Source organism: Primulina tabacum, chromosome 5 (genome assembly GCF_025594145.1).
Source record: "Primulina tabacum isolate GXHZ01 chromosome 5, ASM2559414v2, whole genome shotgun sequence".
Lineage (NCBI taxonomy): Eukaryota > Viridiplantae > Streptophyta > Magnoliopsida > Lamiales > Gesneriaceae > Primulina > Primulina tabacum.
Genome location: NC_134554.1, coordinates 12492202 through 12516556, shown reverse-complemented (window position 1 = coordinate 12516556; position 24355 = coordinate 12492202). Strand labels below are relative to the sequence as shown.

Genomic DNA, 24355 nt, shown 5'->3' with positions numbered 1-24355 from the left:
AACTCTCAAAATTTACCAAACTACACACTTTATAATATTTTTCTCTCTACTCAATTGTGATTTTCTTCACAAATGAGAGATCTATTTATAGGAAATCTTTACAAATAATCCAAAAATAAAATACATCATTACCTACATCATCACACACTAATTTTCAATATTTACAACTCTTATTTTCAACATTCAAATATTCAACATTCAAATATTCAATACACACATTTTAAATATTATTTTCCAATATATATATATATATATTCTTTTTTGCTCTTTATTTTAAAACAACAACCAAAAATTGAAGCACTAACTACTCATTCGCATGTTGTCTGGAGTTGTAATGTCTCTCTCCTCATTTTTGCTTTAGAGAAAAAGTATTGAAGACTAGCAAGAAGTAGCCCACACGTTTATTTGCACATCTTTATTGGGATAATGTTGTGGGATCTCAACATTTCAATCTGTTGTTGAAAGGTGGGACTTTTTTCTTCAGTTTGAGTGGTGTAAAATCTATCTTCATCAGCCGCTTATACAATGGCATTGCATTTTGCTTTTAAAGATTTGGGATTTCGAGTTAACTTTTGAATCTCTGTTCTGGAGTAGGATTTTGCAGGTTGGTGGCCATTTAAAGATTCGTCATTTTCCTGAAGTTCTAGATCTGGATTTTGTGATCATTTGATAATCGCCAATTGGGTTTGGATTAGTTATTTGATTTCTACTGAAGTTGAAATCTTTCTCATGTTTCTTGATATCTGAAAAATTTAGAGTTTCAGTGAGACGGATTTGATAGTGTTGGTTTCTTTTGGGGGATTTTGTTAAATTTTGGTGGTTGAAATTTTTCTTTTAGCTTGAATTGTGAAGAGTAGAAATTTAGGATTAATTTGCAGCATTGCAGTGGGGGATGTTCTGAAAACTGAAATTTTCGAAGTAGTTGCGCCTAAGTGGAAATCTTGGAAGACGATGTCTTCAAAGTCGCCATCGCCTGAATCTTCTATAAGTCCACTTCCATCATCTTCCCCTGCTAATTCTACATCTCAGGGATCAAATCCGAATCAGACAACCAATGCACCTCCTTCTCCAGCCCCTCCATCCAACTCCACATCTCCACCTCCTCAATCTTCTCCATCACCACCTGGTCCTTCCACCCCTCCGCCCGCACCTCCACTTGAAATGTCACCACCACCACCTTTACCGCCGTCTTTGCCACTACCATTACCCCCAGCATTGTCACCTCCAGCTCCCGCGGTGTCACCACCACCATCCCCTCCTCCTGCCCCACCTCCCACTGCTAATTCGCCACCACCACCACCACCACCACCACCAGAACCACAAATTTCATCCCCTCCGCCACCATCAGGGGGTTCTCCTCCCGAAGAATCCTCTGCCCCTCCCATGACACCACCTCCTCCACCAGTTGTTTCAAATTCTCCTCCTCCACCTGCCACCACTTCTCCTCCACCTCCATCTGTTGCGCACCCACCAAAGAAATCTCATCCACGACATTCTCTTCCACCCCCTCCAACCAGTGCTCCTCCTCTACCTACATCTAGTAGCCCTCCATCTCCCGCTAAGTCGCCTCCTCCCCCAGACAACTCTTCTATCATTGGGAACGCACGACCTCCTTTCCCCTCAGAGAAACCGATAGCAAGGCCAACTAACACTAACCCAAATATAACCGCGGTTGCAATATCAGGGAATTCTCAGGGTCGAAAAGCTGGAGGTGTAGCAGTGGTGGGCAGTGTCGTTGGTTTTTTGGCTCTCTCTCTTGTGGTTTTGGCCGTGTGGTTTACCCGTAGACAGAAGAAAAGGAAGAACCAATTTAACCTCAGATATGCGATGTCATCTCCTCTTTGCATCCTCCCAAAATTCAGGTACTGTTTCTCTTCATTTTCCTTTCCAGTTGTGTTGTGCATTGTATTTATTGACTTGTTTGTTAATGTCTTTCAGTTGCATTGAAATTGTCCCTCAATACGCATGTCCTTTGTTTTTCTTGGACGCGCTGTTGTGATATTTCCCTTTTGTCGATTATGTTAGCAACCTATAACCTTTAATTCGTAAATCCATCAGTTTGAATCATGTCTGGTCAGATGCTTGAAAATACTCAATCTTGGCAAGGGGATTGAATTTTTTTCCACGTGTAGAGTGATTGGCATTTGACGCTTGTTTTCAAGCTGGTATTGCATCAGTCAATTGAAATCATCTTTCAGCACAGATGGGGGTCAATTTCTTTTTTGCTTTTCTGTTTGTTCCAGATTCATCATTTCTAAGGTCCCAGAATTCAGCACAACTAGCTGGAACTGCTTCGGCAAATAATTACATTCATTCATCGGACAGTGGTCTAGGCACTTCAAGATCATGGTTCACATATGAAGAACTATCAGCTGCAACAAATGAGTTTTCGAAAAAGAATCTTCTCGGGGAAGGTGGATTTGGCTGTGTTTATAAAGGAGTTCTTGCAGATAGAAGAGATGTTGCGGTTAAACAGCTCAAAGCTGGCGGTGGACAAGGAGAACGAGAATTCAAAGCGGAAGTAGAGATCATAAGCCGGATCCACCATAGGCATTTGGTATCACTCGTTGGCTACTGTATATTCGAGCATCAGAGGTTGCTTGTCTATGATTATGTCCCCAATGACACCCTATATTATCATCTTCATGGTGAGACTCGAGTTTAGATAGATACAATTTCTTGAATTTGTATTGGCTAGGTAGCTACCTGGCCATGTTGGCGCCAAATAATATGATAACTGTCTAAATACTTAAGTTGATGGCATTTTCAGTTGAAGGCAAGCCAGCCATGGATTGGGCTACCAGAGTTAAAGTTGCTGCTGGTGCAGCTCGTGGACTAGCTTATCTTCATGAAGACTGTAATCTATAAACCTCTATCTTCGGAATTAATTTTATTACACTTTGAATATGGAGTATTACCTTTTCGTAGATGTCTATATTGTTCTATGTGCACAAATTCTGTAGCACATAAGTAATTAGTAACTGTCAGTGACCAACAATTTCCTTACATAATCAAAACATGACAGTTGAGTTGTTGTACATTTTAGAATATTTTAGCACTGATATCGCCGATCATAATTTTTTATACAATGGCATTTTGGTCTCACGATAATTGGCTTTCTAATTTTGTGTTCATTAGGTCAACCCCGTATCATCCACAGAGATATTAAGTCCTCTAACATTCTATTGGACAGTAACTTCGAAGCTCGGGTATGTTTATTTCTTCATTTTATAGCGGATAAAGATATTTGATATCCTAAAATTTTGTGCCACAGAAAGATCAATACCATGCGAGGGAAATTGTTCATCATTAATTATATTCTCTCTTTATGTCTACAGGTTGCGGATTTTGGGCTTGCAAAGTTGGCACTCGAATTGGATATACATACTCATGTTTCGACTCGTGTCATGGGAACGTTCGGGTAAGTTGCTCGGTGCTTTCTTGTGACGTATAAGTTGGAGAAACGTGCATATTTTGAAAATTTACATGGTAGATTTGAAACTTTTTCCTTTGAGACAGAGATCGCACATACCCTGCGAGTATGTCCTACTAGGCCGGCTTTTGCAAATATGATAATTACGTTAGTGTAGATCATTGTATTGAGCTACTTTGTTTCTATCTATGGTTTTATCTAATTATAGATGCCAACAATACATAACTTATAATTCCTGTGATAAATAGGATACAATATTCTCCCTCGATCCATTTATGGAGAATTATCTGATTACATGCAGATATTTGGCCCCGGAGTATGCATCAACAGGTAAATTGACTGAGAAGTCTGACGTGTATTCATTTGGTGTGGTGCTTTTGGAGCTCATCACAGGGCGTAAGCCTGTTGATGCATCTCAACCTTTGGGCGATGAAAGCCTGGTTGAATGGGTATGTTCCATTTTCCCTATTCAGTTTTCTTTTCGGGTTAGATTTGTTTGAACCGGTAGATTTCCGAGTATTTGTTGTTAGCTAAATGAGCCATAACAGTTTGACAATCTTACGAGAAATTGGTTTAAAAAGACAGCCACTTTAGTAAACAAAGTAGTTTTAAGTGTAATTTTTTGGGGATTAGATAAGTAGTGAAATAAGTTTTTTCGGAAAAGAAGTTTCAAAAGAAAAGTTGAAGCAGCCGACCTAATTATCTTTTTTATATCAACCAACTGTTCCAAACATTTTCCACTTGTCCTTCAGGCTCGACCACTGCTAACACAAGCACTCGAGACCGAAGATTTCAAAGATTTGGTTGACCCGAGGCTGGGAACAAACTTCGTTGCTGGTGAAATGTTCCGGATGATTGAAGCAGCAGCAGCCTGCGTGCGCCATTTAGCTGCAAAAAGACCCCGGATGAGCCAGGTAACATTTACTTTTTAACTTCCTCGACTTTCTGTACACCTTTTAGACTTTATTTTAATCTTCTTGGCTGACAGATGGTGAGAGCTTTAGATTCTATGGACGAACTAGCAGATTTGAACAACGGAATGAAACCGGGACAAAGTGGGATTTATGATTCTAGAGAACATTCTGCTCAAATCAGAATGTTCCAAAGGATGGCTTTTGGAAGTCAAGATTTGAGTTCAGATTTCTACAGTCATCCTCAAAGCAGCAGGAGAAGTTGATTTGGAATTCAAGATTCGAACTTTGTAACTAAGTTTCGATTTACATTCTTGTAAAATTCTTATTATTATTAATATTTTTTTAATGTAAAATCGGTTGTCATAGAACAAAATTCATTGTTGATTGGATCTGCTCATCATTCTTTGTCTCATAATCTTGAAGGCTGCTACTATTCTTATTTCATTTTACACCTCCGTCCTCCTTGTATAATTTTATTTTTAATAGAAGTTTTGATCTGTACTAAAAATAATATTCTATCAAGTAATCATATTTTAGTAATATCTTTTTATAATTATTAATTGCCGATAAAATATTAAAAAATCAATAAAATAAATATTTAGCAAACTAATTTTAATGGTAATTGTACTTAATAACTTGTCCATATTTTTTTTAATCACCGTTTTTTGAATCCCTCATTGCTCAGATTTAAAATTTTTAGATTAAAGCTTTTTTTAAGTTCATAATGAAAATTCATCATATTCTTTTATATGTTCTTAAATTATGGAAAAATTTCCTTTTAATTTTGAACTATTGTATTAATTAATATAATGTATTTTAAAAGCTAACAAAATAATATCGTTTCAGATTAATTTGTCATATCATTTCCTTAAGCTCGAATAACTAAATATAATATCATTTACTATTTTAAATTAGTTAACCCGATTGTTACTTTCTAATTGGTCATTTTGTACATTTTGCATATACGTAGTATTATTATTATTATTATTATTATTATCTCTTATGCATGTACACAAAAAATCATATGAGACCGTCTCACGTGTCAAATTTATGAGATGAATATCCGATTTGATCCATAAAAAAATATTACTTTTTATGCAAAAAAATATTACTTTTCATTTCACATATGTACTTGTTTCGTGTATATAAATTTGTGATATCATTTCGCATGAAACTTAATCATATATATAATATGTATGTACATATGTTTATTAGAAAACATATCTTAGTAACATATGTAAGACTCAAAATATGGACAATGATTATTTGGAGTAATTTATAAATTTAATAACTCGATTTATACCATCGATACTATCTATGCCAGCTCCAAATGATTTATTCCAAGGAAACAAATAAATATTATTTTAGTAATAAAATTTAATCCTTTTTTTTATATATTTCCTAAACTATAAGGTGGGAAAGATTCGAACTTTAGCCACTTACAGAATGAAAGTGAGTGAGACCAGTTAGGTCAAAGCCCGGTCTCAAAATTTACTCTATGGATATCATGTGATGCAACAAAATTCATATTCTCAAATTGTGTAAATAGATATTTTTATTTGAGGATATATCTTAGCTTGTGCTTAGGCGGAAAAAAATTGTAGGAGGATTTCAAATTATTAGATTGAATAGTGAATTTGAAATTGATGAGCCTGGGGTTTGAATTCTCAGCGTCTTATAATTTTTTTAAAAAAAACAATTAAAAGCACGAATTTGGGTTGAAAATAAAATTATAAAAAAAATTATAATGTGTAGATTAAGATCGTAAATTGATTTAAAACAAACTTAAAACACCTGATAATTTATAGGATCTTTTAAGCAATTTCCCTGTTTGTGGAGCTCGAGCCTCGAGTTGCGAGAAAAAAATTTGAATCGAGTTTAAGCTAAAAAAGTTGCTATTTGATTGACATCAAGCTCGAATATTACTTTTTTTATTTCTCATTTTTTAATTCAAACTAGCGTAGTGATGCGCCCAACAACATAAATACCAGCACAGAAAAAAGCCTCAATTTACTACATCAATGATGACATTGTCGCCGAGAAATACATCTCTTTCAACTATCTAAATATTAAAAGTTAAAAACCAAAACTCAGTTTTCAAATAATCGAAAAGATCCGAACTTCTACATTCTCAGATGTTCATGGGGTGTCATTTGATCAGGATGGCAAGCTTTCTTGAGCTCATTATACCTCTCGACATCGAAATTCTGAAGCTTCATCAATTGCCTCTGCTTAGTGATAAACCGGCTCTGGAAAAACCCTCGGAACGAGGGCTCTTTGGAGGTCCTTAGGAAGAAACCGTACCTGCCTATGAAGTATATAGACGTACCATAGAAGCAAATCGGTTCCATTACGTCCCATGTAAGCTCCCAAAACGTCAGTCTCATGAGCGCAGCTGTCTGGATGACCAAACAGGCTAATCCCCAGAAGAGCTCACGTCTCACATGATGTTCTGCTTTCTCATCAATGGCTATCTTTCGCTTCTCCATTTCTTGGAGCTGCATCATTCTTGGATCGTTTGGGTTGTGTGCTGCAGGTGAAGGGATTAGGCCTTGGATGGTTTTCATCACCTGTATCATATGAAAAGGTACACAAGATTTGGGTAAACTTGGATCCGCTCCACCTCTATGTTTCAGATATGATCATTTTTAACGATCGATTCAAGTTTAGGACAAGATGAACTAACTCGTTCATCGCTAACAGTTTTTTAGATACTCCTCCCTTCTACTCCCTTCCCAGCTAACCTCTCTGTCACCAAAAAGCGTACCAGAAAATTGTGTTTCGACAATCTTTTTCTAAGAAAGAACTAGCCTACGTTTTGAAGATCACATCATTGCGAATGTTTGACGCCAAATACTAATTACCACATCAATCCTATGGACTTTTCCATCGACAAAAAATCTCGGGCTAGAGATGAGCAAGATCTTACACTCAATTCACCGTCACTTTTCAACAGACGCGTTATGTTTATCCATTGATAGAAGGTGAAGTAAAAAGGAATTGAAAGTTGGATGCTCTTTCATTCTCCTCTATTGGCTTCCCTCATAAAAAAAAAAAAAGTCATCCAAACAAATTTTATCCTTCTCATTCATCATATAAAACTTCACACACCCTCAATCAGGTGGGGACCTAGGAAGTTTTAATTTTGTTTGAAGGGCGCCCTTGATGCAACAACAGGAGCAGTTTTATGTCAAAAAAATATTTGCTACCTAGCCAAAGGCGTGCAAGAGGCCAGCACAAAAGAGTTTGGAATTTTACTAGTATTTCCCAATTTTTCCGCTCCAAACATGGGAAATCATCTCCTTGCAGACCCGCCCAGGAAAACTATTTTTTTAAAAGAATTAACATCAGTTTAAATCCTGGTGCATTGAGCAGTGATCCACCCCAAATAAAAGTCACCGTCTCGTATTTAGACATCTTGGTTCGAAACATGGTTTCACTTTCCTGTTGAAGAACACTGAAACACAACACACATCATAAAAAAGCTAATCAGTTCTCCGGTCTTCAAATTGAATCTTGAAAATATAAAATCCAAAAATATAAATCACAAAGAATCAAAATTTTAATCCAGCCCCAACTCCTCCTAATTGCAAGCAAGCAATAAAAAATCATTGAACACATGATGTGGTTTAACTAACATAAATTACAGGAAAAAGAAAGGAAAAAGAACCTGTTCCGGCCTGAGGAAGACAAAATCTCCAAGAACGAGAACAGCCCCTGATTCATCAAGCAATTCAGCAAATTTAATCCCCTGATCATGGTTCGAGCATTCTTGAACACAAATCTGCAAGAACTCCGTATAAGAAACACAACCCTTTTCAATCTTCCTCAGCGTGGATTTCACAATCTCAATCTGCGAAACCATGAGGACTTTTTTCGCGTCCGCCAACGTCACCATTTCCTCCAGCGGCGACACTTCACCAATCCTGATCCGCTCTTTCACAACGTCCATCCCCCGAAACTTCTCCAAGAGCCTTTCTCCATTGAGGAAAAACCCAAGTTCAGGTGACGCCGCAGAGGCCGAGATAAGGTGGAAGCATCGCCGGAAAACACCGTCATCCCCCGGATCGTGGTCTAGTTTATCAGGCGTTCCTTGACGACGAAACGCGGCGGATTTCACAGCCATTGATGACGAGGAAACGAGAAACTGTGTTAGGGGTGGGTTTGGGACTCTTGAAATGTTGAACAGGCGTTGGGTTACTGACTTACTGAACGCCATGGATGATTAAAAAGCGAAGATATGGGAAAGCTTTTGCTGCGGCGATTCGACTACGTGAAAACTGTGAATAAATAGCCCTATGAAAAAAAGGAGGAATTATTCTCTACAGCAGGACGTGTTGCACCGCCTGATTACTTGGAAAATGGCATTCAACATCCCTATTAATATAGTATTTACATGCTAAGAGTTTTTAATTAAAAAAGAATATTAATAGAGGAAGAACCATTTCCCTTTGATCGATTTTTATTGTTATGTTCAAATAGAATTCTTTTGACCAACTTTATTCAGGTCGTGGGCCTTTTGAAATTTATTAGCCCATATTTACTAGTTTATGTGAGTTAAATTTTGGTTTATGAGTGGGATAAAGTGGTACAGTCTTTGCCAACCTTTTCTGATTTTATTTTCCAAAGTAACCTCTGAATTAAGTCTATATATTATTCAAGTTTCGATTTTTAATTAAATTTTATGAAACCTCGTATTTTCAAATAAAATATCTAACAAGCTGTTTTAATCAATTTAATAAATTGTACCGAATGACCTTTGAACGTTTAGAAGACGTTTGGAATCAAATGTAGTGAGCGTGAATTCGAATGAGTCGAGCTTTGAGCAGACACAATCAAATTAAATTGTAATATAAGATATAACTGACTCAATTTTGCCTAATCATATCTTTAATAATTATTAATTAATTATACTATTGTTGATGGCAAACGTATAGTTAATAAGATGTTACTATTTTAAACGTTGACGTTTAATAAAAAAATTAAATTTTATATTAAGATGTCAAGATAAATGTTCATGGTTAAATATACGCTATCCAATCATAATTAAACAAGATGATGTCTAATTTGTGAAAAAAAATTATGTGAGACGGTCTCACACAAGTCGTATTTTGTGAGACGAATCTCTTATTTGGGTCATCCATGAAAAAATATTACTTTTTATGCTAAGAGTATTATTTTTTATTTTGAATATCGGTAGGCTTGATTCGTCTCACATATAAAGATTAGTGAGATCGTCTCACAAGAGACACAGTAGTGATCCCACTTAAAATCATGACGAGAGGAGATTGGAAACTCTATTAAAGGTACGCCAACCAATTTTCGAGGTAGGAAACGATCGAGGGACCTCGAAATTAAATAATTAGAGGGCCACTTTTCTAATGACAACTAATTGCAAGCAATGAAGAGTTATTAATTTAGATGATTTCGGATATGTTAATATATTCAATTCATAATATTCTCTGACGTGACTTATCATTCATAGATTTGATTTTCGAGAAAAGAATTTGTTGTAATATTGAAATCGTTCAACTTATATTGAAATCGTTCAACTTATAATAATAATAAATTTTAAATTTATTTGAATTTTTCCATGGATCCCGAACATCTTAAAACAATTATTTAAATTTAAAGATCTTTGGGCGATTATGTTTTTGAAATACGTTTCACACTTTAATTATAGAGTAGGGGCTCAAAGAAGTAGATATGAAGATATAATCAATCGTCTATTTTGTCAAAATTGTTTAGCGCCATATGTATCATTAATTAGATAAAAACTTATTTGAGACGATCTCACGGATCGTATTTTGTGAGACATATATCTTATTTAGGTCATCCATGAAAAAATATTATTTTTTATGCTAAGAGTATTACTTTTTATCGTGAATATCGGTATGATTAACCCGTCTCACGGATAAAGATTCGTGAAATCGTATCACAAGAGACCTATTTCATTAATTAAGTAATTGTTCCATCAAATTGTTGTATTAAATTTTATTTTATTTTGGTTACATTCGAGTCTTTCGAATTCTATTAATGTTAAAAACACACTTGTTCGAATATCTTATTCATTATTTTCGATGCGTGACATTAATAAATATTTAAGTCAAATTATGTCACGTCAAAGTCAAGCATACGACAAAAATTGGTGTGTGTAAATAAAATTTCAATGCATTTTGATCTATGAATATAGGTTTTGTCCTTTTCGATGATACGTTGAATTAGGCTTTTGTGTGACTGGAATTCCATATATATATATATATTTTTTGACGGGAATTCCATATATTGAATAATGAGTATCTATCATACGTATGATTTAATTTATATATAATTTATATACGGAGGAAAAATTGTTAATTTTGAAATAATATGATATTTTTATGAGTCAGATCAAGCTCATGTTATAAAATTGAATTGTGAGACGATTTTATTATAATTTTTGTGTTAAATAATTTAGTATATATTTTTTAAAAGATTTATTGGTTATAAGTGGATAGAAAAGAATGCAACAAAAATAGAAAATTTGTTTTCCAAAATAGAGCAACTCTTATAATCAAATTTCAAACTCAAATGAGCTTAAACTAAAAGTATACAACAAAATGAATATTCCTAGAGTCTAATTCTCGAAATAGCCCTGCCTGCTGCCTACTCAGGAATGGCGTTCAACCTCGCCGAGAACTTTCCCCTCCTCCGGCCACTTCTCCCGGCACCGGCGTCCCCAACATTCACCGCCTCATCTGTAAACACCGACGTATTCGCACGACACCTGCATTTCTTATAACCCAAAGCGGAGCTAGCCTTCACCGCCAACGCCGCCATCTCCTCCGCCCGCATCTGCCTCTGCAGCTTGCTCAACGGAAGAGCGAAGTAGAGCCTACCCAGCTGCAGCTCCTCATCATCACTCACCGCCGACACGACATCGTCGTAGTTCATCTCATCTGAGTCGCAGATGAAACACTCGGGATTCTTCTGCAACACGTAGAAAACCTTGACGGGGGAAGAAAACTCCTGCAATCTTCCATCAAATGATATCAGTTTGGCCGTATTCGCTGCAGAACCCGACTCGCAGGAACTGCAAATGCCCATAATTATAGTGATATTATTATGCCTCCACCTCTTCTAATCTGTGTAGTATTATGGATGGGTACGTACGTGGGCGTAGATATATAAGCATGTAAGGGTATTTTGGGGAATCAAACAGTCGTACACGTCAGAAAATAATTATAAGGTCTTTATTTTTTCGAACAGCGGGCGGTGTTGCCAACCTGTGAAGTAGTGCGTGACAGCTTGGATGAAGTACTTCCATTTTTCTTTTCTGAACTTATAGAAAATATATATTCAAAATAATTTAATCTTTATGATATGTAACGATCAATTTTATTTTTTTAAGTAAAAATCATATAATTAAATTATCAACATAATTGTTAAATTTTTATATTTACATGGCAAATAAATCATTTATGATTTATACTCACAAGAAATTTAGGATCCGATTCCAGCAAATGTCACTAGTCCAGACGCATGTTTCGAAATTGTCCTGATCCTGAAATCACGAATAAGACCGTTAGAAGGGGGCCAAGAGGGTGTCCTTGCGTAGCCCTTCCGACGTTTAAGTAAGAGACTAAGGATATAAGTGGCGAGCAGTTACGGGTGCTGCTGAAAAATAATATATTGAATGAATTAACCGTACGTTCAAACCTGATATTTAGAGAAGAATACCTGAGTCTGATGGGCTTCCCACCCAAATGTGGTCTGTGCCTCCAAATATAATCCGAGCTTAGAGGACCCATGGGGTATCAATGATTTTAAAAATCTAATTATAAAAAATAAAAAAAAAATTGTACGATTTTGAATTCAATATAATATAATATAATTGCAAGACTATAATTGATTTTTTTAAATTAAAAATATCACATCTTAATATATGCAACACATATTTCCAAACGTTGTTTATTAGTCGCAATAATAATAATTTTAAAGAGAGTTTTTTTTAGTATTGACAATTTATTATTCAACGCGAATATAAAAAAATATAGATAACACAAAATATATAGTCTACATTCACAATACGATCAGCGGATGCATTGAATAATGAAACGAAAAACGGGTCGATATTATATTTTGTATTTTGATTGGATTGCTATTAAATGTGAAGCACCCTACGAACTACCTTACGTCTCATCAAATTTCAATATTAATGCACTAAATAATCATTAGACTTCAATTATTATTATTATTTTTACTATAAATGGTTTTATTTTTTATTTTTAATTCTTATGCTTCATTGGCTGAGTTTATTCAGTTTTGCATTATCCTTTAGTTTGAAAGAAAATAAATACATGTTCTGATAAACCAACATATATATATATATATATGTATGTATATATATGTATGTATGTATATATATGTATGTATTAATTTTCATGTCCACACGTTGCGTGCATATCAAGTTGGTTTGTTTTTTTTTTTTTTTAAAAAAAATTATGCGAGCTCTCTTGTTATAAAAAACTGAAATTAAAATTGAATATTAAAAAAAAATCAATTTTAATAAGTTATTAGATTTTATGTTTACATAAATTGATTTTTCATGAAAAAATAAGAGGTTAAAAAAGAAAAACGAGTATTTTTAGAATTCGAAAAATCACGTCACGAGACTATTTTGGTTTTATTATAACTTAAGTATTAAATATATATAGTGTGTGCTTGTGTGTGTGTGTATATATATATATATATATGTGTGTGTGTAAATATATAATCATTTTATACTAAATTCAGATATTCATCGGATGACCTTTGGACCAATGTCATGGAAGTTGCACGTACATCAATCATTCATCCTATCTTAGTCGGAGCTTTAACTCCATTAAAACTTTAACTAATTTTATAATTAATTCAGCGAATTCAGTCCACCAAAACTCACAATTATGCGCCTCAGATGGATCACGATTTTATTTTATTATTTTTATTACAGGAGTGTGTGATTCGGGGTGTTCTTTATTCATGGAGACAAGAACCTTGACCTCTCCCACAATTTAGCTCACTCTAACCTCAATGACAGTGACAATATCAATCTTGTTTTCACTTGCTAGACTCAAATCAGAGGAATCTTCATTTGTTGATTTGAACATGCTTTTCTTCCTTGTGCTAAAAAAGATATGGCATATTTAAATAAACTTTATCAATATAATTAGAATCTTGAAAGAAAAAAACTTCAACTAATAAAAATACACATAATTACTAGCAAAATCACCATCAATTTTTTTTTTTTTAATACGAATTCTGGACCTACCCACGAGCAAATACAATGTTGCATACAGTCTCCTCCATTGAAACATCTCGAGCACAGGTTTCACTTTCAAGTCTCTTCTTTTCCTTCCGGTAACAGTCTGCCTCGCGGACTCTACCACATTTTTCCAGACCAGTTATCATGACACAGTAAGTTCCTAATGCAATTTTAACACCTTTGCTCCTCATGATTTCAAATTGCTCCAAAGCCTTGTCAACGATCCCACAAGAGAAGTAAGTGCCTATTAAGGCCGTAAATTCGGAAGTGCCCTTCTCTTCATCAGGTAATAAATCAAATATTTTTACCGCAGAAACGAGCTCTTTGTTGCAGCCAAGACGATATATTAGAAGTGAATTTAAGTGTGCACCAAGAGATTGACCTTGCTTTACCATTTCTTCTACAACTTTCATCACGTTTTGAAATGAATTTGTTCTCACGGCCAAACCTATTAAGGCAAGCAAGGCTGTTCGGTCGACAGCTATTCCCAACTCCACACAATACTCAAATGCCAGTAAAGCATGGTTTTGTCTGCTATTAATACAGTTCACCTCGATAATTTGCGAGAGAACCTCAGCGTCTAGTGAGATACCCTTCCTTATCGTGTCAGTAAGCAAAGAATCAACAGCAACAAGATTCTGCTTATTTAAAAAATTTAATGCAATCCCATTATCGATAGTGGAATCACTCTCAGGAGGCATTGCATAAAATTTGTCTGGACACTCATTGTTCAAGTGTTGGTGAACTTGCCTCAGAAGAAAATCACTTTCCCCAGCCATTTTAAAAGCTTCAAGTGCTTTCTGATATACAGGATACCGGAGGACAATGGAGCTTTCCTTCATGTATTGGAGGATTTTCATCATTGCCCATGTTTCCCCTCTCGTGCTACATATTTCAATCAAAATATTGCATGTAGCTTTTTCCGGCTGCACACCAGCTTCTTGCATTCTTTTAAATATCTCCAAAGCCTCGTCAACTTTACCTTAGATCAATGAAAGATCACATTTAATTATTTTATGCATGAAACAACTCTAGAAAATCCAATAAAACATTCACGTGTCTACATCTACCTACACACACCTATATGTATGTACGTGTGTATGTATGCTTGTCATAATGTAAATATGTGTGTACAAGGCACAGAAAATACAACGCGCACTCTCCTTCCCGGCGAGTCAGAACTATAACGTCAAAACAACTTTTTTTGCGCACTATCCTTCCCACGTTGCATTTCGAATTTTCTTTTGATATTGAATTCCGTTCAAGAAAGTGACAAAAACTCTCTCAAGAAGTGAAATTCAATAACGACAGCTTAAAAATTTCAAAACTCGGAAAACAAATCTCCGCAACCATATACAATGAGACAACTCACCAGAGCAAGCAAGATAATCCATCAGGACCGTATATGTGTATACATTAGGCGACAACCCCGACTCAAGCATCTCCCGGTACACACAAGTTGCCTCATTCACTCTCTTGTGATCGAACAAAATCTTCATGTAAGCAGTGTAAGAAACAACTGTTGGATCACATCCCTTCTCCTTTATCTCCTTCCAAACGTTAATCGCCCCATCAACATCCCCGTCTTTTGACATCCAATGCAATAAGGAAGTGTAAGTAACGACATCGATCTTGATCCCCTTCTCCTTCATTTGCTCAAACACAAAGTTCATTGATGATACCCGCCTTGCTTCCCCAAAAATATCCAACATAGTAGTGTACGTATACTGGTCGTGCTTGAAATTTTTCCTCCTCGCTGCCCAATTGAAAAAGAGCCACGCTTTCTCCATAGGAGGATGAGTCTTGAGGACTTGGTTGACAGCGTATGAATCCCATTTAATTGGGAGATTCTCCAGCTGTTCTTGAGCACAATCCCACGTCGAGTACTTCAATATACTGTATACTTTAGGGATTACATCACTCTTGTACACTATTGGTTCGATAAACTCATTCTTGAGCGATGATTTTGGAGATTTCTTAACCTTTCGATGGATTTGAGTGATGGGTTTTGAAGGCCTGCTAATTCTCTGCGAGCTAAAATCACAGGTGTTAACCGAAACATATGAAGGTCGCGGTTTTTTTAGAATTAGGCGAGCAAAGATGCAAAAATACATAAATTAACAAACAATCCTCATTTGTTTTGAATACAGTTGAAAAAATATTCCGTCGATCGCATCGAACTAGCTGAGACAAGTGACGGCAGGACAAGATACCGAAACCGCAACAGAATCTTCAAGTCTAATCTGTCTCTTTGATGAAGCTGTACACGCCAGTGGAGATGGTGGAACAAAACCAATCTGAATAGTTAGGGTAGGGTTGTCAGTTTGGGCTCGATAGTTGGACTGACTTAAATTGGGCTCATGCCCTCGTCGTAGGCCTGATAAAAAAGAGCCTGGGTCGGTTACAATTTACAAGCCCGCCATTGCAAACTGATAATAGTAGTTTAATTATTATTTAACTAAAAATTGATGGATTTCGTTGGCAATATCCCAACCTGCCTCTAAATGGTGTTAACTCGTTACGTCAGCCCATTTTGACAACTCTATTATAAACTGACAATAGTTGTTTAATAAATTTTTTTTATATTAAATAAATATTTTACAGATTTTTAAACTTTTGTAAAATATTGTGGCAGTTTATAAGCTCCGCTATATTAGTCTCTTATGTGAAATATATCCGATGTTCATTTTTAGATGTTTTTCATTTATATAGCTGTGAATATTTTTCAAGCCGTACTTTCATAGAGTAACTTTCCTTTAAATTCTTTACCCAACTCAATTTGGTATTTGGTCCTAAGTCCGAAAAATTTCAGACAAAGCCAATACAAAGGTCACAAGAACGAACAACTTAATTCGAAGCTACGAAACTTGTGTTTTCCATACAACACCAAAGGAACGCAAAGAAAACTACCAATATGTTATTCTGATACATAAGCTAGAGTGTTTAACTTGATTTCCGGACAAGAAAAAATCACGTCAGACAACATGTGTGACCATAGCCCAAATAGGAAACACCAGCAGGAGAATGATCCCAACCGTATTCGATATCCCATGGCTTTGAGTGAACGAGTTCCTAAATCCACCGGACGCCCGTATGTGTTCTTGAAGCAGATAACATCCAATAGCAAGACATATTGCTACTCCAATCCAGTTGCCTCTCATCGTATGAGCGAACATATCCGGGGCGACTACCAACAGAAGGATCAGCGAACCAGGCATCTCCAGCCAGTCTGCACCAATTATAGATTTGGACCAGTATAATGGTTTTATAGTATTAGTACAGAAAAGAGGGAGAAAAACCAAGACGCGACCTAGCTCGATCTTTACCTGGGAAATGTCGGGGGAAGAAAAGCCTTAGTACAACTGCAATGAAAGCAATCCATTTACCAACCTCTCCCCTATTCAAGTTATCGGATAAATACTTTTCAACAAGCTTATCCAAATCATGGAAGCATCGGAAATCCGGTGAAACTAGTCCCAAATTCATTTTAATTTCATAGAACCACCAGAAACAATCCGTTCACAACATATTTAAGAGTTTCCAGATACAGATATTACCTTAACAAGTTGAACATCGACCAAGGAAAGCTGAAGAAAATGTAAGGAATCAGTAGAGAAGTCAGCATGTTCGTCCTCCAGTTCGTTCGGTCCAAGATCAACAAATATCTAACTTGATGAAAAGGATTCTAACATTACTATCCGCTATAATACGAAGTTTGATCAACATAAGTAAGAGATCATGTCTCGGGAGAGAAACATGACAAAAAAAAGTGACCAATTCGGTGGTTCTGCAGAGAATCAAGCAACTCAACATGCGAAATGAAGTAAACAACCAAGCAAAATCAGCCCGAAAACACGTGTATAAACATAGTACTTGATCCATAATTATCTGTCAATTTTGCGCAAAAGGGATGGAAGAAAAGGCTAACATTGCAGCGAAGGAGGCGACCCATTTAAGGAAAGAAGTTCCGAAGCCGAGACCGCCCAGTTTGGTGGCATGATCCATGAGTTTCTTGGCCGCCATTTTCAGCTCAATCAAGTCTGAGTTCAGCAACTCCGTCGTTTCTTGATCAGTCTTCATCGCCATATAATCCATCCTCCCCATTTTTCCCCACCTTGTTTCAGTTAATTGTTTTGGTCTTTCAATTCAGATTCGAGCAAAAAAGGGCAAATAAATGGAATAATCAGACTGAAAATACAAGGTTGTATTTATAGTGTTGTCTGATGCTATTTATGGGGGAACGGTCGTTAAATAGACTGCAAGTGCGGATTTGTGGATCCAACTGTTTTTAGTTTTGACTTTTGGCCTGAACGCCACGTGGAAACATACATGTGGGTAATATCGGGCCAATTGCATCAATGCACAAAACATCGTACGCTCTGTGTTTTTTTAAATTATATATAAAACTTTTACCAGAGAAGATATATGTCTGAGTTTTGATATCATCTGGATGAAATGCGTTCGATTTTTAAACAAATGAAGGATATATATTTTTAGTTTTTTGGAGAGTGGATAGGTAGGGATTACAACTCCAATATGCTATATATGTTTCCTTCCCCTACTAGAATATTTTTTAATCCACTTTATAACACTTTCTTCATTAAATTAACCCTAATTTTTAATTTATTGGAGTGGATATATAATATTAATGCCTGATATCCCCAAGTTTACTTAATTTTAGAAGCCATTGATTTCACTAATACTCTATTAATTTGATTTCTACTTATATTTAGGATGACACTCAAATAATGAAATATAAAGTAACGAAGGTGATAAGATTTAGGCAAAAACTTGTGTAAAATGATCTCACAGATCGTATTTTGTGAGACGGATCTCTTATTTGGGTCATCCATGAAAAAATATTACTTTTTATGCTAAGAGTATTAATTTTTATTATGAATATCGGTAGGGTTAACCCGTCTAACAGATAAAAATTCGTGAGACTATCTCACAAAAAATCTACCCCGGACGAAATCCCAGGCCAAGTGTAATCTATGCCTCTCTATTTATAAATAAATATATATATATATATATCCTACACTTGTACTTACCTAATGTGACTATTATGACTAAAATGGCTAAGTTTTTTCATTGTGCTTTGACAACTAAAATGGCTAAGTTTCATTCATATATATATATGTGTGTGTGTTAATTCTAATATTTTATTTTTATTGAATGATATTAATTGAATAGAACCAAAAAAATTATTAATATAAAGTTGATATTATTTTTGTAGGATAACGATTTTAGAATAAATTGCTTATGATATTTTGTTAAAAAATGCAACTATAAGTTGTAATAACATATTTGAGTAAGATATTGATATTCAATCCTTCGACAAGTATGAAAATATAAATGAAATTGAACATCCGATGAAAACGAATACAGACGATGGAGATGATGACGAAATATATGAAATTCTACCAAAACCTGACTTATTGTCATATCTAACAAGTCATCAAAATTATATATTTAATTTTTTGAGTGGTGAAGATAAAAGGAAAAAAAAGATTTTCACAATTGATTCATGTACACAGTTAGCACATTCATATTCAAAATAACCTTTACTAACACGTGTTCAATTCAATGAGGCAGCTAATTATGCATTCAACAAACTGCTTTTTTGTTAGTGTTATTCATTTAGATTTTTTTTAAGATATTAAAAATTAATTTTTTTTTAAAAAAAATGAATCTAAAAACATTAAAAAAAATTAATTAATTTTTTAAAAACTAAATAAACTAAATGCGTACAACATTAAACTTTGAATTCAAAAAATTAAAATTATTAAAATTAAGAAAAGTGTGAAAATTAAAAGTTGATTGAAAAAGGAAAGAAACATATAAATATAAGATAGGTAAAGAAGAAAAGAAGCATCTATTAAAATAAATGCCCCTTTTCCATTTTTCTATTAGAATTCTTGATTACCTGGATTCATCACCACTTGTATCAAGAAAACTCAACAAAAATCCACTAACAATCCTCCTTGCTAAAGGATTAGGAATATTTCGACACAATCGCCCATCTATGTATGCAACGATACCAGACAGCACAAATTTGCCAATTCCCCATTTCCACACCAGTTGTTTCACCTTCTGTTTATTTCCAGTACTGGGGGACTCAACAATCGCTTTCTCTTCATCTTCCTTTGTTTTTTCCTTCAACTTGATGCTACTCACAAAATTGCCAGCCTGCTTGCGAAGGAAACGAATTGCAAAACTCACAAAAAGGTGCTCACACAAAGTCAGCACTGTTGGTCCTATCCGCCATTCCTGCTAACAAGTATCATGATTGACGAGTTGCTCGAACATCAATTGACACTAGAAACTAAAGAATATATTCTACAATCAGATTTGATATTATTATTACAATGTATTTTGGATAGATGTTATTATGATTTGATCATGGGAAAGATTTTCTATCATGTTTATTTCATCTATATGAAAAAGGGTGGAAGATTGTATTCCATGCAATCAATATATGTTCAATCGCATGTTCTCGTCTACAATTCTAACACTTCAAAAATTCAACAGTAAATATAAACTTTACTGCTATTTTAAAATATATAATGAATTTCTATACGACAAACAAAGTGCTTCAAAAAACTAGATTCTTGAATAATTCATGATTCCCCCTGGTTTCGAGGGGCACACGATAGATTATGACAATTAGTTTACTCAATTAGGACTCGATTTGATAAGATAACAAATATTTGTAGATTAGCTAGGACTAGGATGAGATTCTCCATCCCTCAATCAGTAGGGTGTGATTTGCTCTTTGTCGAAGGAATCTTCCACCACCTCTGCGATCTCCAGTGAAACAGTGGCTGAGAAATCCATTGGCAGTATCGCTTCTCTCTCCGGAAGCGACTTTTCAACTCTGCAGATTACCACCCATAAATTAAATGGGCGAAATTACCTTCAGTGGGCTCAATCGACCAAGATCGTTGCTTGAGGTCATGGAAAATTTGGCCTCACTGGTGAACTACCAGCGCCAAACCTCTCCGTCCCTTCATACAAAACCTGGACAACCGAAAACTCCATTGTTCTTGCCCGACTCTTCAATTCAATAGATACTTCTGGCTTAAAACTGCAAAAGAGGTATGGGACGCGGCTCGCATGGGAAGAAATCTGTAGCCCAATATTTCTCACACCTTCAGGACATTTGGCAAGAATTGGACCTGTTCCTTGAAGATTCTTCACCATGTGCCACCTGCAATGTCAAAATTCTGCAGTTCCTGAAGAAAGAACGGGTCTTCGATTTTTTGGCTGGCCTCAACCGGAACCTTGATGATGTTCATGGCCGATTTGCACGTGAACCATTTCCCTCACCTGAAGATGCCTTCGCTGATGTTAGGCTTGAGGAAATGCGCAAAAGAATGATGATGACGATTTCTCACACCAACAATCTGCTGCTGATGTCTCCACACTTGTGACACACAAAACATCATCTCCTGCTCCGCACACTTCCAAACGACCTTGGTGTGAGCACTGTAAGCGCCCATACCATACAAAAGATAAGTGCTGGGAAATACATGGGAAGCCCGCGAACTGGCAGCCCAAAAAGAAAGGCGATGCACACGGGTTTCAGCCCCAAACCATCCAGGATCATTCTGGAAATTCTGGCACTTCAACACCATTCGACCAAATTGAGCAGATTGAACAGCACCGTTGATTCCAGTGCATCCAACCACATGACCTCTGATCCCAGCTTATTTTGCACTTTTAGTCATTATCCTGACCACACTTTTGTGAAAATTGCAAATGGGTCGATGACTCACCTTGTTTGCTATTGGTAGTATCCGTCTATTTAAAAATATTATCCCGAATTTTGTTCGTCATGTTCCTTCCTTGAGATGCAACCTCATTTCTATTAGTAAATCCACACATGATAATAATTGTGTTGCTGCTTCTGCCTCTGTTTCTTGGTCTAGGGACATCATCAATTAGACCATCCCATTTTTTTGGTCTTTAAAGTGATCGTTTCCTTCATTATTCAATAATAAATTTCTTGATATTTCGGGACCCTTTCCAGTCACTACCTCCCAAGGAAAAAATGGTTTCTGATCTTTATTGTTGATCACACACGGATAACTTGGGTTTACACCTCCTCAACAACAAATCTGACACAAGTAAAATATTCAAAATATTCCACAAAATGATTCAAAACACATTTTCACACAAACATTCAAGCTCTTTGCATATATAATGGTAAAGTATACTTCAATACCATCCAGTGTGACCCACAACAAAATGTAATATCCGAAAAAAAAAACGTCATTTGTTGGAAGTTGCCCTCTTTGCATATATAATGGTAAAGTATACTTCAATACCATCCAGTGTGACCCACAACAAAATGTAATATCCGAAAAAAAAACGTCATTTGTTGGAAGTTGCCCAAGCCTTACCTCATATATTTCTTACCAAGTCGACCTCAAAATTTTGCAACACCTTTATCCCTCATTCACAAATATCCTCACCTTTCTATAACCCATTTAACTTCCATTAAAAACCCTTGGCCAAAGCAAACCAGATCCACGAGCCATCAAAACCATCTTTACTGGTTATCCTTAACCAGTGCTACTGCCCTCAAACCCGAAACTACATGTCTCTCGGGATGTCACTTTTCTTGAAGGCACACCTTACTTCGCCTCAACTTTTTTTTTTATAGGAAACTGAACTTTATTGACAAAATAATAATTTTACAATAGTAGCGGATGAGTAATACACAACACGAGTGCTATTACAATAGAGAAAAGACTACCACATTCTGTTCATGCCCAAAACAATTTCCAATCCCTAACTAGGTCTGAAATAGATCAATGATTAAACTCTATCAGCTTAGTCGTCCAATTCGCCACTGTGAATTTGACCTTTTCCCATACTTCATCCACGGTCTCTGACAAATCTGATAATATTCTGTCATTTCTCTCCAACCAGATAGACCAAAAGGTGCAGTGTATCACCAAGTACCAGAATCTGTGAAATCTTATGTAGGTTTGACCTCTCGGCTCCATAACAAACATGTCTTGTGCCCTTCTTGGAAAAGCCCAATCGAATCCCAGCTCTTGAAACACTTTTTTCCAAATACCTCTCGAAAAAGAGCAATGCAACAATAAGTGATCTTGATTTTCTTCTTGCTTCTGACATAAACTGCACCATTGCGGGCATAACACACAGACCGGCCACCTTCGTTGCACCGAGTCACAAGTGGAGAGTTTCCCCAAAGTCACCATCCACGAAAAAATCTGAACTTTTTGTGGAATAGGTACTTTCCAGATATTATCATAATAGGGGAATGAAGGGAAGGCATAAATTGAAAAGAAAGAATCGTAAAAAGATCGAACAGAAAACATACCCGAAGAATCTCCCAACCAAACTCTTGAATCCCCTGATCCCAACTCTAACCTAACCGTGTCTAAAACCCCTAAAAGTTCAGCGAACTCACCTAATTCAACATCATTTAAATCTCTTCTAAAACGCACGTCCCATTGAAAGATAGGGTTGACTCCACTAACGACCACATCTGTAAAGTTACGTATCGGTTTATTAACTGAGGTACATACCCGAAACAGAGATGTAAATCGCCCAAACCCCCCCCCCCCCAATATCTTCCCAAAAACGAATGATATTACCCGCTTTTAGCACCGCCCCAACCAATTGATGAAAAGCCGGGTAAGAACAAGAGATAAATTTCCAAGGGCTTCTGAATGTCGAGTTCCTGGCTAACCCCACGTCCCACCCATTCTCTTGGATGCCATAAATGCTTGTTATAACTTTTTTCCAAAACGTATCCCTTTCCACTGAACCTCTGCACCACCATTTCCCCAGTAGCGTTCTGTTCCTCAGACAAATATTTCCCAATCCCAGTCCTCCCTTTTCTTTCCAATTTCTATTAATGGATTATCCTATTCGTTAAATGAATAGGATCAGTTGTGTGAAGAGGTAGATTATCCTAACAAGCTTCATCCAAGTTAATGGCTTTCTTGCAAGCAGAGCCCTGTTGACCAAGGAAGACAGGAGGATAACAATTGGAAATGAAAGCAATGAAATAACGATGGAACACACGCAGAGGGCTACACCTTTGAAGAAACAACAGAAGCGTTCAGCAGGAAAGAGTGAGACAGTAGCATCAAATTCGGGGGGAAAAGTATTCAAGATTCTGAGGAAGGTCGTCCCATTAACAGAAATTGGAAAGAAAGGGGAGGATAAGATACTATATTTTTAAATTAGGTAGAATGAGATTCTCTATCCTTTAATCAGTGTGTTGTTATTTGCTCTTTGTAACTATAAAAGGATCTACATACTAATTTAATGAATAGACAATTACCGATTGTTAACTACTCTACACACGCTGTTAAAAACTAAAAATAGTTCCAAATTTGCCTTAAATGACCAAAATAAGCATTGAGAAGTAGTAGTCAGAGCACAAGCATACCCTTTCTCCTCGCATATATCGAAGGGAATGAGGTGCTGTTTCCCCTTTCAACAGGGCTTTGCTTGCAAGAAAGCCATTAACAGATTCCATGATCTCATTTATAAGAGCACTGCTAGGAGGTAGGTTCTTGAGAATAACCTGGATGACCAACAAAATATAAAATATTATTGGTAGCATTAACAATAAACATTGTGAGAGGGAAGGAAGCACAACAAAAAATTTGACGGATTTTAAATTTGAATACGTAGGTTTAGTACAAGAGGGGTAAAACGGAACCAACTAGATATTAC

At 36.0% G+C, this 24355-nt stretch overlaps 5 protein-coding genes and 1 pseudogene across 5 annotated transcripts in view; 1 reads left to right on the top strand and 5 right to left on the bottom strand.

The window, feature by feature from the left end:
• Positions 1–292: 292 nt before the first annotated feature.
• LOC142546668 (proline-rich receptor-like protein kinase PERK8) lies at positions 293–4858 on the top strand (annotated as a pseudogene).
• Positions 4859–6349: 1491 nt separating this feature from the next.
• Positions 6350–8633, bottom strand: LOC142546673 (calcium uniporter protein 3, mitochondrial-like). The gene is made up of 2 exons (XM_075654512.1): positions 8018–8633; positions 6350–6917 (listed from the first exon to the last, which is right to left on the bottom strand). Exons 1-2 carry the CDS (start codon positions 8564–8566, stop codon positions 6471–6473), a joined length of 996 nt encoding a protein of 331 aa, XP_075510627.1. The 5' UTR covers positions 8567–8633; the 3' UTR covers positions 6350–6470.
• Positions 8634–10850: 2217 nt separating this feature from the next.
• LOC142546675 (uncharacterized) lies at positions 10851–11495 on the bottom strand. The gene has a single exon (XM_075654514.1). The coding sequence runs from the start codon at positions 11431–11433 to the stop codon at positions 10993–10995; it is 441 nt and encodes a 146-aa protein (XP_075510629.1). The 5' UTR covers positions 11434–11495; the 3' UTR covers positions 10851–10992.
• A 1847-nt stretch (positions 11496–13342) lies between these two features.
• On the bottom strand, positions 13343–15943 carry LOC142546669 (pentatricopeptide repeat-containing protein At2g01390). Its single transcript, XM_075654506.1, has 3 exons — positions 15003–15943; positions 13637–14612; positions 13343–13491 (listed from the first exon to the last, which is right to left on the bottom strand). Exons 1-3 carry the CDS (start codon positions 15742–15744, stop codon positions 13380–13382), a joined length of 1830 nt encoding a protein of 609 aa, XP_075510621.1. The 5' UTR covers positions 15745–15943; the 3' UTR covers positions 13343–13379.
• A 522-nt stretch (positions 15944–16465) lies between these two features.
• Positions 16466–17815, bottom strand: LOC142544796 (cold-regulated 413 plasma membrane protein 2). The gene is made up of 4 exons (XM_075651834.1): positions 17559–17815; positions 17188–17295; positions 16957–17027; positions 16466–16859 (listed from the first exon to the last, which is right to left on the bottom strand). Exons 1-4 carry the CDS (start codon positions 17732–17734, stop codon positions 16606–16608), a joined length of 609 nt encoding a protein of 202 aa, XP_075507949.1. The 5' UTR covers positions 17735–17815; the 3' UTR covers positions 16466–16605.
• A 1612-nt stretch (positions 17816–19427) lies between these two features.
• LOC142546666 (uncharacterized) overlaps positions 19428–24355 on the bottom strand; it is a 41740-nt gene continuing 36812 nt past the window's right edge. The window contains exons 35-36 of the mRNA XM_075654504.1: positions 24066–24203; positions 19428–19900 (exon numbers count right to left, since the gene is read on the bottom strand). Of these exons, the coding sequence (XP_075510619.1) occupies positions 19553–19900; positions 24066–24203 (486 nt within the window). The 3' untranslated portion in view covers positions 19428–19552. The remainder of the gene's footprint in view (positions 19901–24065; positions 24204–24355) is intronic.

What these genes read in the sequence shown, in the direction of transcription:
- LOC142546675 (XM_075654514.1), bottom strand. Translation starts at nt 11,433, where the DNA reads ATGGGCATTTGCAGTTCCTGCGAGTCGGGTTCTGCAGCGAATACGGCC.
- LOC142546673 (XM_075654512.1), bottom strand. Translation starts at nt 8,566, where the DNA reads ATGGCGTTCAGTAAGTCAGTAACCCAACGCCTGTTCAACATTTCAAGA. An exon ending in TCTTCCTCAGGCCGGAACAG is followed by an intron (nt 6,918 to 8,017) that starts GTTCTTTTTCCT and finishes CATATGATACAG; the next exon opens with GTGATGAAAACCATCCAAGG.
- LOC142546669 (XM_075654506.1), bottom strand. Translation starts at nt 15,744, where the DNA reads ATGTATTTTTGCATCTTTGCTCGCCTAATTCTAAAAAAACCGCGACCT. An exon ending in GGATTATCTTGCTTGCTCTG is followed by an intron (nt 14,613 to 15,002) that starts GTGAGTTGTCTC and finishes CATTGATCTAAG; the next exon opens with GTAAAGTTGACGAGGCTTTG. An exon ending in AACATTGTATTTGCTCGTGG is followed by an intron (nt 13,492 to 13,636) that starts GTAGGTCCAGAA and finishes TATCTTTTTTAG; the next exon opens with CACAAGGAAGAAAAGCATGT.
- LOC142544796 (XM_075651834.1), bottom strand. Translation starts at nt 17,734, where the DNA reads ATGGGGAGGATGGATTATATGGCGATGAAGACTGATCAAGAAACGACG. An exon ending in GTCGCCTCCTTCGCTGCAAT is followed by an intron (nt 17,296 to 17,558) that starts GTTAGCCTTTTC and finishes TCATCAAGTTAG; the next exon opens with ATATTTGTTGATCTTGGACC. An exon ending in CTTCCCCCGACATTTCCCAG is followed by an intron (nt 16,860 to 16,956) that starts GTAAAGATCGAG and finishes TAATTGGTGCAG; the next exon opens with ACTGGCTGGAGATGCCTGGT.